Source organism: Muscardinus avellanarius, assembly GCF_963383645.1.
Source record: "Muscardinus avellanarius genome assembly, chromosome: 13".
Classification (NCBI taxonomy): Eukaryota; Metazoa; Chordata; class Mammalia; order Rodentia; family Gliridae; genus Muscardinus; species Muscardinus avellanarius.
In genome coordinates, this window is record NC_137799.1 from 38951395 (window position 1) to 38968798 (window position 17404).

Consider the following 17404-nt stretch of genomic DNA (forward strand, 5'->3'; position numbering starts at 1 on the left):
GTCGGAGACTCTGTGATAAAACCCAGTAAAGGAGTAGTGGGGTCTGAGATACTACTGATTAGAGATCCAGAACACCTTAAGTGAAGTCATAGTGACCCAAGGGAAGAACCCAGAGAAGGTACAAACATCCGAAATCATGGGAAAGAGGAATAATACTGGAGCAATAAATGCCCACAACCCCACAACATCAGAACCCGATAAAACTGAAAATCAGAAATTTCTAGAAGATCAAATCAGGAAAATAACTGTAGAAATAATAGAGGTGCTTCGAAAAGAACTCAGAGAGAACCAAAAAGAGATAAAGGATGCAATTAATGAAGTAAAGGCCTCAATTCAAAGCACAAACAACTGATTAGAACACATGGAGAACAGAATCTCGCTCTTAGAAGATGAGCAATCCAAAAATGAACGCATAGTTTCTAATCTAGAAAAAAATATCCGACAGCAGGAATCTGATATTGAAGAAATATGGGCCCATTTTAAGAGAGCTAACCTAAGAATAATTGGAATAGAGGAGGGAAAAGAAAGTGAAACCAAAGGGATCAACAATCTCTTCAAGGAAGTAATAGCAGAAAATTTTCCAGACATAGAGCAAGAGGTCGATACACAGGTCCAGGAAACGTATAGAACTCCCTTTAGACAGGATCGGAGAAGAGGATCCCCACGCCACATAATTGTCAAAATGACCAATGTGGAAGCCAAGCAGAGAATCTTAAAGGCAACAAAAACAAAGGGCCAAGTGACGTTCAGAGGCAAATCAATTAGAATCACTCCAGACTTCCCAAACCAAGTCATGAGAGCCAGAAGAGCTTGGAGTAACATATTCCAAACTCTGAAAGAAAACAACTTCCAGCCAAAAATTTCCTACCCAGCAAAACTTTCTATCAAATTAGATGGAGAAATAAGAAGCTTCCATGACAAACAGAAACTGAAGGAATTTATGTCTTCAAAACCAGCACTAGAGAAAATACTTAGAGAGATTAACTACAAAGAAGAAATAGGTAACACACTCCAGAACCAGAGAAACAAGATTTTCCATTCAACAGTCAACTAAGATTGGTTATCTGTGAAGATTCATTACTTATGTTAGTCTTTTACCTATCTCTAAAGGGTATTGTTTGCCTTTATTGTTGTTAATTTTTAGGATTTCTAGTTGGAATATTAATATACCTTCAGATATAGCATTTGGAAATATTTTATCCCATTCTATTAGTAACTGTTAACTCTGTTTACATTGTCTTTGGATATAAAATAATTTTTTTTATTTTTTAGGGAGTTTGTATACTCCTCTGTTGCCTGTGCCATTGAAATCATAACCAAGAAATCACTGCCAATTTCAATGTTGTGAGGTTTTATGACCCAGATTTTCTCCTAAAAGTTTATAGTCTTAAGATTTATATTTAGGTCTTTTATCTATTTTGAGTTAATATTTGTATATGGGGTTAGGTAAGGGTCCAATTTTATTCTTTTCCATGTAATTATTATTTTTTAACAATATTTAGTTAAAAGATTAATATTTCCACCACCAAATGTTCGTGGAAACCTTGTCACAAAGAACTTGAGAATATATGGAAGAATTTACCTCTAGGCTTTTATTTAACTCAAATGGTTTATATATCTGCCTTCAGAATAGTACTACACTGTTTCAATTATTGTAGCTTTATATGGTTTGAAATCAGAAAATATATATCTTCTAGCTTTGTTCTTTTTTAAGATCGTTTTGGGTACCTAGAGTCCATATTCCATATTAGGATAGATTTTTTTCTGAAAAATAAATATATAAATATATGATAGTTTCACCTAAAAAATAGAAAAAAAATATTCTCTGGTAAGAAAGAAAGCAAAAAGAAATATTGAAATGTTATCTTTAAGTCATCAAAAGCTTGGTATCAGACAAATGAAACTGTTATGTGAGATTATCATTTTTAATTTTAGATAAATTGCCATAATACTAGATGTCAACTACTAAGCCAAGCATGGGAGGGAGGGATGGGGAGAGAATGGGGTGGGGATTGGGTGGGGGCTGACTGGGAAAAGTGTGCATGTATGTCTACAAAAGTATGTGTCCTACTATGATGTATGAATACAGTGCACCAATAAAAAAAAAGAAAGAAACCTAGTGTAAGTCTGCTTCCAAATAAGAAATAAATTCAGGTTAGGGAATGTACCTTGGAAATAGAATGACTCTGGATTCAATCCCCAATACCAAAAAAGGAAAGAATACATCTGTGTTTATTCATAAATTTGTATATTAGCCAAGACTCATTTTATTCAAGGAATACTGCTAAGTAGGAACAGCAAGCATTTTGACATTTTACCCTGCCTACTCCTCTCTCCAGCTCTGTGGTAGCCCTAGAAACCAACAGCCCACAATTCTGATGAAAATTAGCAGCCCCAGAGCCACTGGAGAGGGCAGAACAAGTTAGAGCTCCTTCAAAACTATCCTCACAGAGGATAGTTTATTCAACTATCTGGTAGTTCTCTGAAAAAGTCCTCTGTTGAGACTATCTTGATTTGTCTTTACTCTGAGCTTGCCTTTTCCCTAGAGGCATGTGCTAAAAACAGTTAAGAGTCATAGAACACAGTGAGTCCCTGAGGTAGTAGGTAACAGACAGGGTAAACAACAGACTACCAAAAAGCTTAAACAGAAAAGCTAGAGAATGAGATGTCCACAGTGGCCTTAAAAAAAAAAGCCTCAATATATCCACGAGCACCTGGAAACCCATGTTTATGTGCATGGCTATCCTCATGCCCAGGGCTGTGCAAAGTGCTCAAGAAAGCTCTAAGCTTTTACCTCCAGCTGACCTTGAGGCTCTAAGCAATCAGGAAATGAAAATTAAGGCAGAGTTGTTGACTGCCTTGCTGAGCACTGAAAAAGTACCCCTACATGCACAGAAAACCCTATGCAAAAAATGGGAGACACTGGTTCCTGGTATCCAAGAAAATCTTGGTCCAAGCATTAACTGACCACTATACTCATCGACTGAAGACTTATGCAGCCATATACAACAAAGAATACAGACTTTATAGAATTAGTTCATAAAAGTCATTAAACAACACCAAACCCTAGAGTGGGAAATAAATCTGGTTACCAGCATCACCATATTCTGTTATTTAAAAGTGTCCAACTTTCAACAACAACAAAAATTACAAGAAGAGACATACAAAAAACACGAAAGTATGGCCCATATGTAAGGAATAAGCTATCAGTAGAAACGGTCCTTGAAGAAGCCGTCACTGGACTTATCAGGTATGTTAGTCAAGTTTCCATTACTATGACAAAATACCTGAGGAAGTCAACTTAAAGGAGGAAAGATTTTTGGCTTACAGTATCAGAGGTTTAGAGTCCATGGTCACTGTTCCCTGCCGCTTTGGGCCTATGGTGAGGAAGAACCTCATGAGAGAAGGACATGACAAAGAAAAGCTGCTTACCTCATAGTGGCCAGGAAATTAAAAAAAAAAAAAAAAAACCAGCAAGGGACAGGGGAAAAAATTACCTTTAAAGGACATGTTTCCAGCGATCCACTTCCTCCAACTACACCTTACCTCCTAACATTTCTACCATTTCCAGAATAGAGCATTCAGCTATGAATCCATCAATGGAGAAGTCATTGATGAGATTAGAGACCTTGTGATCCAATTGCCTCCTAAGGACTACACCACTGGACACCGCTGCATTGAGGACCAAGCCTTTAACACATGAGTCTTGGGGAAACCAGGCAAAGACTTTAATTAATTTATTAATTTATTTATTTATTTAGCAGTACTGGGGATGGAGCCCAGGGTCATTCTACCTCCGAGCTACACCCTGAGCCCTATTTTTTATTCTTTATTTTAAAACAGGGTCTCACTGGGTTCCAAAAGGCCTCACTAAATAGCCGAGGCTATCCACAAACCTGGATCCTCCTGTCTCAGCCTCCCAAGTACTGGAATTATAAGCGTCTGCCACCATGCCCGGCTAGACAAAGACTTTAAATTAGTTTTTACTAGAGCATTTGCATAGCATGTGAAACATTCTGGGTTCAATCCCTAACAACACACAAACACACAATCAGTTTTTAAATATATTCAAAGAAGAAAAGCATGCCTAAAAAACTAAAGAGTAAGACATGGTGGTACATTCCTGCAATCCCAGTACTTGGGAAGCTGAGACAGTAGCCTCATCAATTCACTAAGATCTTAGTGAATTAGTAAGCAACTTAGTAACACCCTGTTTAAAAATTTTAAAAAGTAGCCAGGTGTGGTGGCTCACGACTGTAATCCCCGTGCTTGGGAGGCAGATACAAGAGGATCATGCAGGTTCGAAGACAGCCGCGCTGGCTTAAGAGACCCTGTTTCCAAATAAAAATGTAAAAATAGGTCTGGGAGTGTAGCCCGGAGGTAGAAGGGCTTCCAGGAACCCCAGTACCACCAAAAAAAAAAAAAAAAAAAAAAAAAAAATTAAAGTAAAAAGAGTTAAGGGTATAGCTAGAATACTTATAAATCTATCACTAGTAAGGAAGGGGGAAAAAAGAACTAAAGAAAAGTATAAGACCAATGTCATAACAAATAAAGAATCAAGATAAGATTATTTAAAAGAACCATGTAGAAATTCTGGAGTTGAGCTGAGAATGGTAGTAATTGCTTGTAATCCCAGTACTTGGGGCACTGATACAGGAGTATTGCAGGCTCAAAGCCAGCAATTTAATGAGGTCCTTAGCAATTTAGCAAGACCTTGTTTCCAAATAAAAAATAAAATAGGGCTGGGAGTATAGCTCGAATGTAGAATGTCTCTGGGTTCAATTTCTACCACCACCACTCCCACCAAAATAAAAAAATCTGGAGTTGAAAAGTAACTATAATGAAAATTTCATTAGAAGAAAGAATCAGCAAATTTGGAAAAAGATTAATTGAAGTTATACAGTCTGAGGAACAGAAGAAAAAGGAAAAAGAAAAATGAACAGAGCCTCAGAGACCTGAACGGCACCATAAAGTGTGCCAAAATATAAATTGTAGAAACCCCAGAAGAAAAAAAAGAAAATTGTACAGAAAACCATAACTGAAAAAAGTAACAGCCAAACTTCCCAAATTTGGGAAACATTAATCCACATATCCAAGAAGCTCAATAGACTTCAAGTAGAATAAAAAGATTATCAAAAGGCAAGAAAAACAGATTGGTTGGTTCCCAGAGTGGGGGATGGGGGAGCTGACCACAAAGGGGCATAACAGAACTATGGGAAGTAACTAAAGTGCTCTATATCTTAATTTTGGTGGTTATTACATGTTAAAACACATAGAACTATACACTAGGAAAGATGAAATTAACTATTTACTACATGTAAATTATACCTCATTAAAGAAGGGCGTGGTGGCACATGCTTGTAATCCCAGCATTTGGGAGGCTGAGACAGGAGGATCCCGGTTCGCAGACAGCCTCAGCTACTTAGTGAGGCCCTTGCCTACTCAGTGAGACCCTGTTTCAAATATAAAGAATAAAAAATAGGGCTGAGGGTATAACTTAAGAGGTAGAATGCCCTTGGGTTCCATCTCCGGTACTGAAGAAAAAAGAAAAAAAAAAAAAAAAAAAAAAAAAAAGAAGTAGCAATAAAGTGCTCTAAAATGGAATCTTGGCTTTTCCTAAACTTGGAAATAAGTAGCTTTCTTACATTCATATTCTAATAATCTCTCATTAATGATTTCAATGTTTTGAAATTGAGTAAGTTTGCAAGCACACATTTTGATCTGTGATAGTCTAGATGTTTTTATAATGAAGACATATATTCTGACTTAAATAAGAACAAAAACTACTAACCTGTGGTGTTTGTGGAGTTGACAGGTTATCTTCACAGCATTCATAGTCTAGTGGTCCAGTCACATAATTTTCATCACTTGTGCTCATATCTTCCAGACTCAGATTCTTTGACTATTCAATTAGAAGAAAATAGAAATTAGAAATACAGCACCATTATTTGATTTTTAAAATAGTATATTCCATCTGGGCATGGTAATGCATGCCTATAATTCCAGTACTTTGAAGACTCAGACAGGAGGATCACAGGTTTAAGGTCATCATCAGCAACTTAGCAAGACCCTGTTTCAAAATAAAAAGGGCTGGAAGTATAGCTTGAAGGTAGAATGTCCCTGAGTTCACTTCACTGTTTCTGAAAGCAGAAACAAATGAGAGATGGAAAATTGAACGAGCTCCCCACAAGTACCAAAAACAAGAAATCAAAATTTCTAGTTCAATCAGACACTACTTTAAAAAACTATACCCCAACAAAATGGAAAATCTGAAGGAAATTGACAACTTTCTAGATAAATACAACCTTCCTAAACTGAGTCAAGAAGATATAGAAAATTTAAACCAACCAATAGCAATCAAGAGATTGAAACAGCAATAAAGAGCTTACCATCAAAGAAAAGCCCAGGACCAGATGGTTTCCTAAGTGAATTCCATAAAACCTTTATAGAGGAGCTAATCCCAATACTCCTAAATCTGTTTCATGAAATAGAAAAAAATAGAACTCTCCCAAATACATTCTATGAAGCCAACATCACATTAATACCAAAACCAAATAAAGACAGTTCAAGGAAGGAAAACTACACGCCTGTATCTTTGATGAATTTGGATGCAAAACTGCTAAACAAAATACTAGCAACACACATTTAAAACCACATCAAGAAAATCATACACCATGACCACATAGGGTTCATCCCAGGGATGCAAGGCTGGTTCAACATACGAAAATCAATCCATGTAATTCACCATATAAACAGAACCAAGGACAAAAATCACATGATCATTTCAATAGACGCTGAAAAAGCATTTGATAAAAATCCAACATCCATTTATGATAAAAGCACTGCAGAGAATCTGAATAGAAGGAACATATCTCAGCATCATAAATGCAGTCTACAATAAGACCACAGCCAACATCATATTAAATGGGGAAAAAACTTCAAGAATTCTCCCTAAAAACAGAAACAAGACAAGGGAGTCCATTTTCACCACTTCTATTCAATATAGTACTTGAGACTCTAGCCAGAGCAATAAGGCAAGAAAAGGGAATCAAAAAAATATAAATAGGAAAAGAAGAATTCAAACTTTCACTATTTGTAGATGATATGATACTATATTTAGAAAACCTAACAAACTCAACCAAAAGCCTTATAGAACTGATCAATAAATTCAGCAAAGTATCTGGATACAAAATCAATCTAAAAAAATCAGAAGCTTTTCTGTATACCAACCATAAATCCACTGAAAAAGAAATTCAGAAAACACTTCCACTCAGGCTCTCCCACAAAAAAATAAAATACTTAGGAATAAACTTAACCAAGGAGGTAAAAGACCTCTACAAAGAAAATTATAAAATATCGAAAAAATAAATTGAAGATCTTAGGAGATGGAAAGATCTTCCATGTTCCTGGATAGGCAGAATAAATATCATTAAAATAACCATACTTCCAAAAGTGATCTACAGATTTAACGCAATGCCCATTAAATTACCATATTGTTAACCATATGCAGAAAATTGTAAACTAATCCCACTTTTTCACCCTGCACAAGAGTCAATTCAAGATGGATCAAAAACTTGGAAATTAGATCAGAGATCTTGAGGCTCCTTGAAGAGGGCATAGGTCCAACACTGTAACACATAGGCACAGATAAAAACTTTCTCAAGAAGACCCCAAAGGCACAACAAACTAAAAGGCGAATCAATACATGGGATTTCATGAAACCAAAGAGCCTCTGTTCAGCAAAGGAAACTGTCAAGAACCTCAATCAAGAGCCAAGAGAATGGGAAAAGATTTTTACCACCTATCCCTCTGATAGAGGACTAATATCTAGAATATACAGAGAACTCAAGAAACTCAACACTAAAAAAACAAATAATCCAATAAAAAAAAATGGGCAAGCGAACTAAATAGACACTTCATGAAAGAAGAAATTCAAATGGCCAATAAATGCATGAAAAAATGTTCAACATCACTGGCAATCGGAGAGATGCAAATGAAAACTACCCTGAGATTTCACCTAACTCCAACTAGAATGGCAATCATTCAAAACACAAACTATAACAAATGCTGGTGAGGATGTAGAGAATTGGGAATTCTAAAATATTGTTGATGGGATTGCAAATTAGTGCAACCACTTTGGAAAACAGTACGGAGAATCCTCAGAAGAATGGGAACAAATCTACCATTTGATCCAGCATTACCACTTCTGGGTATCTACCCAAAAGAAAAGAAAACAAACTACCAAACTAATGCATGTGTATCTATGTTCATAGCTGCACAATTCACCATAGACAAACTATGGAACCAGCCAAGATGTCCATCAACCGATGAATGGATTACAAAACTGTGAGATAATGTACACAATGAAATTTTACTCAGACATAAAAAAATACATCATTTACAGGGAAATGGATAGAACTGGAGGACATTATGCTAAATGAGATTAGTCAGTCACAAAAAATAAGAAATCGGATGCTTTCCCTAATATGTGAAAGCAAAGGACAAATGGGTCATAGGAAGAACTCTAGATGAAAAAGGAAATCTTACAGAAGAGTAAATAAGACAACCTAACTGAGGGGATGGGAGGAGGGAAGAAGGAAACTCTAAAGCACACGATATACTTAAACATACTGAAGTCAACCACTAAGCCAAGCATGGGAAGGAGGGATGGGGAGGGAATGGGGTGGTGATTGGGTAGGGGCTAACTGGGTGATGTGTGCAGGTATGTCTACACAAGCTTTTTACCCCATTATGATGTATGAATATAATGCACCAATAAAAAATTTTTTAAACTTTTCTAAGCCAGGCGTAGTGGCGCACGCTTATAATCCCCGCGCTTGGGAGGCAGAGACAGGAGGATCGTGCAGGTTCAAAGCCAGCTAGGAGACCCGGATTCCAAATAAAAAAATATATATAAGAATAGGTCTGGGAGTGTAGCCCGGAGGTAGAAGGGTTTCCAGGAACCCCAGTACCACCACCACAAAAAAAAAAAAAAATTCTAGTTCAAATTATTAGATAAGAAACTTAAGATACAAAGAAAGTGACTTTGAAATTAAGGTATTTTTGTTGTAATAATAATCAATCATTTCTACCAGAAATAAGTTAGCCTTATAAATGATCTTCTACAGACAGGACACTTGAGGTCCTGTGCTAACACTACCACTAGAGTTTAACTTACTTTCCTCCATTCTTTCCCCTCTGTAAACTAAGGTTATACTACATACATATACCCTAAAGTCTAAGACTGTGGGACATTATTGTGTTTTTTACTTTCTCTGTCCCCTTTTCCTCAAAACCTTATGAGTCTGGCCAGGAAAGTTGACTTGAATTTCATACTTTATTCTTCTTTTCCAGGCCTGCTGACATTGCTCCAGTTCAAGGACAAATCTTACATCTGGACTAGGCAGACAATTTGGTCTCTTCCCACTCTCTCAACCAGGGGTGACAGCGTTCTTCAGGATTGACAATTACCCTCAAATAGAACTGGATGCGTGGAGTGCTAGGCTGAAAAAAATACTAAAGCTAAGTCTAGGCTCAGTGGCGAAAAGTTTAGTTTTGTATAAATGATAGCTGTCATGGGTGCCACAATAGGAAATAACAACACACATACCATCCCTGACTGCACAATTCTATCTACCAGGGGACGAATTTTTCAGAATTATACTCTTGTCTCTTTCTTGCTCAAAAATCAATGGTTCCTCATTACCTACAGCACAAAGTCTAAAACCCTGACATGGCACTTCAAGGTTCTCTATGGTCTAAGCTCTGCCCTGCTTTCCAACTTACTTGTTCTCTTTTCACTCTTACTTTTCCCCTCCTAGAACTTTTATTTTTAACCAAAGAAGCCTAATCATTGTGAAGAGAATATATGAAACACAATTAGATGTCTGAGCTTTAGCTGATTCCATTTATCTTGCCCTGGTTACTATGCTCCTTCTTCCCCATTTCTTAAAACTCAAATGTTGCCGGGAGTGGTGGTGCACTCTTGGAATCCTTGTATTTGGGAGGCTGAGACAGGAGGATTGCAGGTTCAAGACCAGCCTCAGCAGCTTAGGGAGACCCTGTTTTCAAAATAAAAAATAAACCAGGAATGGTGGTGCATGCCTGTAATCCCAGTACTTAGAAGGCTGAGATAGGAGAATCGCAGGGTCGAGGATAGCCTCACAAATAGTGAGACTCATCAACCTAGCAAGACCCTGTTTCCAAATAAAAATAATTCAACTGGGAGAATAGCTTAAAGGTAGAATGCCTCTGGGTTCAATCCCCAGTACCCCACACACACTCAAAAAATATGGTTGGGGTTGTAATTCAGAGGTAGAAAGTCCCTGGGTTCAATATTCAGGAATTAAAAAAAAAAACCTCAACTGTCAACTGTTGATCTAGCGTGGACCTCCAGTGGTGATCACTCCCATCCTCTCAAGTTCCTCTAGTCACTTATTTGGCAACCATCATCTACTAAAATATATATTGCTTCTCATATATGTCTTGCCTTACTTGACTGTTAGACAGCAAGTACCATACTCTATAGGGATCTGTTTCCCAAGATCCAGGCCCCATCTGTTTCCAAGATGGGGCCTGAAAATGCTGATATCTGTGTGATTTTTTTTTTTTTTGGATGATTCTTGGTTCAGATTGTATTAATGTTTCACTGAAGTATTCAGAATTACTTTCCTAAAAATAATATCCTATAAAAAGAAGGCATCTACTAAGGGAAAGAACATCACAAAGAAATTATGTGGCTTGCTTCAAGACTCAATGGTTTGCATGAAGATCAGAAAAGAAGCTGGGCATGGTGGCAAGTGCTTGCAATCCCAGTACTTGGGAGGCTGAGACAGGAGGATCACAGATTTGAATCAGCCTTAGAGTGAGACCATGTTTCCAAATAGAAGAATAAAATAGGCCTGGGGTATAGTCTAAATGTAGAAGGCCTCTGGGTTCTATCTCCAGTACCACACACAGACACAGACACACACACAGACACACACACGCAAATAAAAAAGAACCCAAAATTTGATGTATATTTCATTTCTTGCCATTAAAATGTGCTATAAAAAGCTGACTCAATAATGACTACACTAATGATGAGATTATTAAGAAAATGTTCCTTAGGTAATAGATGGGAGAGTATCTTCCCAGATATTTTCCACTTGGATACTTTACAGTTCAATTGAAACCATCCCATTTCCAATATAAGAAAATCAATGACTCAGTAAAAAGTCTCAGACCTCTTAACTGAGGTGCTGTAAATTTAAATTATAACTAAAGCAATTATTCTAAATATAGAGGTATCTAATACCTTTCTGTGATTATCTTGATAAGAAGCAATGTTCATGTTTTGGTATCCTCCTGGATTCTAATGAGCCTGAAAGTTTAAAGGGTTTGACATTGTGGGCAGGAAGGATGATGGATAGATTCATGAAGCCCTCAGGCAAAATATCTAGGCATGCGGTATTCACCAGCCCAACAAAACTCTCCAAAAACACACTAACACACCATCCTAGGAATAAGATCCTACTTTAGAGATTTCTTTAAACACAGCTACTTGCACTGATACTTTTAGTTCTTAGTTGGTCAAAAGACCTACTATGGAGGGAAGATGAGGTCACATTAAGTCTGTCAGGGACCTAAGACGCACTAGACCTGAAGCACATGATTGGTAAGGGTCAAAAAGATATAAATGAGGCCAGGTGTGGTGGCACACACTTGTAATCCCCGTGCTTGGGAGGTGGAGACAGGAGGAATCCCACAGGTTTGAAACCAGCCTCTCTGGCTTAAGAGACCCTGTTTCCAAATAAAAATATAAAAAATAGATGTCTGGGAGAGTAGTATGGAGGTAGAAGGGTTTCCAGAAACCCCAGTACCACCACCACCAATAAATAAATAAATTAATTAATTAATTAATTTTTAAAAAGATATAAATGAGGTGCTGAAAAAATTTCAAGAGAGGGATATTTATCGATTTATTGTTGCACTGGGGGTGGAACCTAAGGGCTTTCTACCTCCAGTCTATATTCCCAGACCTATTTTATATTTTATTTGGAAACAGGGTCTCCCTAAGTTGCTGAGAGCCTCACTAAGTACCTGAGGCTTCGAACCTGTGCGATCTTCCTGTCTCTGCCTCCCAGGCTTGTAGATTAAAAGTGTGCGCCCCCATACCCGGCAAGAGAGAGATTTAAATGAAAGATCATGAAAGAGGCAGCACTTAAAATTTTTTTTGAGCTGGGCCTGGTGGCACATGCTTGTAATCCCAGTATTTGGGAGGCTGAGACAGGAGGATCACGGTTCGCGGATAGCCTCAGCTACTTAGTGAGGCTCTTCACGACTCAGTGAGACACTGTTTCAAAATAAAGAATAAAAAATTGGGCAGGGGGTGTAGCTCGGAGGTCAAATGCCTCTGGGTACCATCCCCAGACCCACAAAATAAATAAATAAATAAATAAATAAATAAATAAATAAATAAATAATTAAAATTTAAAAAAAAATTTTTCCCCAGTTCTGAGACCTAAAGAAAAAAAAATCTCATCCACAGTCATTTGAGTTATTTTGAATTCTAGAAAGATGGCCAATTATCTGTCTCTGAGGATAATATAGATACAGCTTCCTAATGCTAAAGTAATTTAAGTTGCAAAACAAATTGATCTAAGAAAAAATTTTATTACAAATTCTATACCCTCCTAACAAAGTTATTTGGACGGGGGAGGGGGGGTGGCGGCGGTGGTGTGTGTGTGTGTGTGTGTGTGTGTGTGAGAGAGAGAGAGAGAGAGAGAGAGAGAGAGAGAGAGAGAGAGAGAATGTTAGTTAGTTAGTTAGTTAGTTAGTTAGTTAGTTACTGGGGACGGCAAGGGCATTCAACCTCTGAGCTATATCCCCAGCCCAATTTTATTTTTATTTTGAAACAGAGTCTCACTAGGTTGATGAGGCTGTCCTCATCCTGTGATCCTGCTATCCTCATCCTGTGATCCTCCTGTCTCAGCCGCTCAAGTACTGGTATTACAGGTTTATGCCACCATGCCCAGCTTTAGTTCTTCTATTTTTATTTTTTTTTATTTTATTTTATTTAGTGTGTGTGTGTGTGTGTGTGTGTGTGTGTGTGTGTGTATGTGTGTGTGTGTACTGGGGTGGAACCCAGGGGCTTTTCTACCTCTGAGCTATATTCCCAGACCTATTTTATATTTTATTTGGAAACGGTCTCACTAAGTTGCTGAGAGCCTTACTAAGTAGCTGAGGCTGGCTTCGAACCTGTGCGATTCTCCTATCTCAGCCTCCCAAGCGCTGCGATTACAAACATGTGCCACCACGCCCGGCTCTATTTTATTTATTTGCTTATTTACTTATTTGCAGTACTGGAGCTGGAACCCATGAGCATTCTCCTCTGAACTACACCCACAGCCCTAGTTTTTATTCTTTATTTTGAAACTAGTTCTCACTGAGTTGCAAAGGACCTCACTAAGTAACTGAGGCTGTCCATGAACCTCGATCCTCCTGTCTCAGCCTCCCAAATGTTGGGATTACAAGCATGCACCATCACACCCAGCTTATTCTTCTATTTTAAAAAAAGTTCTCAAGTACTGGGATTAAAAGCATTAGGTACCATATCCATGTTGGATAGGTGAGTTTTAAGCCATGGAAGATATAAAGAATCACACAGTAAACAGACTAATACAAACAATTAGGAATGATATGTTACTTCCAATTTGTAAAACTTCTCCACCATTGCAAATGTCCACAACAAAGGAAAGTGAGATAAAGACAGCAAAACCGAGAATAATAATTTGGTTACAACCAACTCTCAGGCAAGAAATCTGAGTTGTATGACCTATAGCTATGGTAAAAGTTTAAACCCTTAAAATAAATTTTAAAATGTTTATTAGGATATTTTATGTCAAATGAAGATTTAGAGTTTTTCACACATAATACAAACACTTGAACTGTTACTTTTAGTTATTAGGTTGGTCAAAAGACCAACAAGGGAGGAAAGATGGGAGACAGATTAAGTCTACCAAGGACACAAGACCTATGATATTAAGCCCTGTATTTAGGAGGCTGAAACAGGAAAATTGCAAGTTCAAAGCCAGCTTCAGCAACCTAGTGAGACCCTGTTTCCAAATAAAAAAAATAAGGCTGAGGGTGTAACTTAGAGGTAGAATGCTCCTAGGTTCAATCCCTATCACAACACACAAAAAAAGACCCACTATACATGTAACACATGACTAAGAAGAGGCAAATACACCCTATTCTTATTCCCCAAAATTTTTTAAATTGTTCTCTACAATTTAGTAACACTGTCCCTTAAGAGCTCTTTTTTCTTTCTTTTTTTCAGTACTAGGGATGGAACCCAGTGGCGTTGTACCTCTGAGCTACATCCCCAGTCCTAATTTTTAGTCTTTTTATTTATTTATTTATATTATTTTATTTTGCGGTACTAGGGATAGAACCCAGGGGCATTCTACCTCCAAGCTAAACCCCAAGCCCTATTTTCTTCCTTCCTCCCTTCCTCCCTTCCTTCCTTCCTTCCCTCTCTCTCTCTCTCCCTCTCTTTCTTTCGCGGGTCTGGGGATGGAACCCAGGGGGCATTTGACCTCCAAGATACATCCCCTGCCCTATTTTTTTATTCTTTATTTTGAAACAGGGTCTCACTAAGTTGCAGAGGGTCTCACTAAGTAGCTGAGGCTGTCCGTGATCCGCGATCCTCTGGTCTCAGCCTCCCAAATGCTGGGATTACAAGCGTGCGCCACCACGCCTGGCTGTTCTTTATTTTGAAATAGCGTCTCACATAGTTGCAAAGGGCCTCACTAAGTAGTAGCTGAGGCTGTCCACAAACTGTAATCCTCCCGTCTCAGCCTCTCAAATGCTGGAATTACAAGCATGCACCACCACGCCCAGCTTCTTTTTATTTTTTGAAACAGGGTCTCACTGAGTAGCTGAGGCTGTTCTCGAACCACAATCCTCTGGTGTCCACCTCCTGAATACTGGGATTACAAGCATGCACCACCATGCCTGGCCTTTAAGAAATCTTGCATGTACATAAATTACATAAACAAGTACAATAAAGGCAAAGACTGGAAAGATATACCAAAATATTAACTATATCATCTGTAGTTAATAGCTTTATAGGTCAATTCTTTTAGCTTATTTCTACAATAATCATGAACTACATTGTGAAAGAAAGAACTAAAGCTAGGCACAGTGGCATACACCTGGGTCCCAGTACTACAAAGGCTAAGACAGGTAGATCACAGACTTGAGGCCAGCCTCAGCAGCTCAGTGGACACTGGGCAACTTAGCAAGATGTTCTGTTTCTAAAGAAAAACAAAAACAATAATAATAATAATAATCTCTCAGAGTGCAGCTAGGAAAAAGAATGCCCCTAGAGTCAATCCTCAGTACCAAAACGGGGGGTGGGGGGAAGGGAGGAGATATTCACAATGCCAAGTTAAATTTCAAACTTTTAGCTGAACATGGTGGTGCATGCTTATAATCTTAACATTTGGGAGGCAGACACCGGAGGACTGCGGTTTGCGGGACAGCCTCAGCTACTACTTAGCGAGGTCCTTTGCAACTCAGTGAGACCCCGTTCCAAAATAAAGACTAAAAAATAGGCCTGGGGGTGTAGCTTGGAGGTAGAATGCCCCCTGGGTTCCATCCCTAGTTCCGCAAAAAAAAAAAATAAAATTAACGTTTAGAGTTCAAACTGAAAACTCCCCTCTTTTCTCATAAAATGCTTTGCTTCTGGCTCCCTGACGCCCCAAAGTTGTGGTACATGGCAAGACCAGCAAATATTCACACAAAAGCTTCTGGAATTTACCTTTGGGGTGGCACTGGCAGGCCCACAGGAAAAAGAAGGAAGTTGTAAACGAATTGGTTTTCCCCGAGCCTTCTTGGCTAAAAGCAGAAGATAGGTAGCTGTGAGATGATCATATTGCCACTGGAAGAAAAGGAAATCAAACTGTTTTAGAAGACTGAAATTACTTGTTAATGTCCTATTGAAAATTTTTCCTCAATGTAACAGACATTTTTAAAGTCAAAGTTTTACAGAGGTAGGTAATAACAAGTATCAATCCTCTGTTCCATACCTCCACATACCTGTAATTTCCACTTCTCAGAAAGAAAATCTTATAGCTGGGCGTGGTAACACGCGTTTGTAATCCCAGCATTCAGGAGGCTGAGACTGGAGGATTACAGTTCGCAGCCAGCCTCAGCTACTTAGTGAGGCCCTCCTGTCTCAAAATAAAGAATAAAAAATAGGGCAAGGGGTGTAGCTTGGAGGTCGAATGCCCTTGGATTCCATCCCCAGACCCACAAAAAAAAAAAAAGAAAAACTTATAAACACTTTAAGTTTTAATTTTTCTATTCCTGTTTTGAAATTAATTGCTTACATAATATTTTCTTTAGTTTCAGATATTACTTATAGATTTACTAGTATGGAAAAATAAGAATTTGGCTGTACTGCAACTCCCTCTCTTCCTTACACATGCTTCCCTGTATCCTCCTACTAATCATAATGTTTGGCTAAATCAATATTTATATTATTATAAGTATATAAACAGTATTCCCCAGTACCAGAAAAAAAGGAATTATATTACACAGCTGATTAGAGCCTTCATAGGTGAGATGGGCTGCTCATCACCTTCAAGGCTTTTCTCTAAGGATTAAATAGTCACAGAAATCCAAATGCCCAAACATCCAATAGTAGGTCTTTATTCACTGTTTCCTAGAGATAAATCTTCCAATATTTTCTTCACTGTCAATGAAAACAGGATAAAATCCTGATTCCAGCATTCTCAGTTAAACAGAGAAGGGGGCTAGAGACAGTGGTTTACTGTTCAATATGAGGACTTTGTGTGTCTTTGCATCCATTTCAGAATGATTCATCCTCTCCACCGAGCTCTGTCTGGTTCAAGAGTCTCTTATTAAACATCTCTAATCTTCTGCTGAGGTGGAGAAGAAGCAGCAGCATGCAGCACAAATAAAGAAAGGGATTTAGGGTCCTTGTTGCTTCTAATATGACTTTCAACCAATCTTTCCGTGTCTAGTCTTTCTCCCTGCCTGGACCTCAGGTTCCTGAGACCTCTAGTTCCTGAGCTGTTCTGCAGCTCCAAGGCTCTAATCAATTCAGTTTGCCTGTTGCCTTTTCCCACTGCATGCACTTGGCGTTCAGCTTTCTCCAAAATGCTATCAGCTGCTATTTATCTATTTTATAATTTCCAAAATTCTCTTGACATCCTTTTGTCTCCTCTTTTATTATCTTTGTTCTTAAGAGATTTTTGCTTTTTTAAATCCTTTTTGTTTTAATAAGTTTTTAGAAAGTCACTATGGTTTACATTATGATAGTGAGACTATAATGCACCAATAGGAGTGTATTTTTAAAAATGGGTGTTTGCATCATGAGAGTGGAGAGGATTCT

The 17404-nt window shown here is 38.0% G+C and overlaps 1 protein-coding gene across 9 annotated transcripts in view; it reads right to left on the reverse strand.

The window, feature by feature from the left end:
* The window catches only part of MELK (maternal embryonic leucine zipper kinase), a gene marked incomplete at both ends in the record, with an annotated part of 101820 nt that overhangs the window by 26414 nt on the left and 58002 nt on the right, over positions 1–17404 (reverse strand). For 8 of the 9 annotated variants that reach the window (XM_080709600.1, XM_080709597.1, XM_080709598.1 and 5 more), the window contains 2 exons: positions 5792–5902; positions 15806–15925. In XM_080709600.1, coding sequence (XP_080565726.1) covers positions 5792–5902; positions 15806–15925 — 231 coding nt within the window. The remainder of the gene's footprint in view (positions 1–5791; positions 5903–15805; positions 15926–17404) is intronic. The other variant, XM_080709596.1, reaches the window with a different exon arrangement.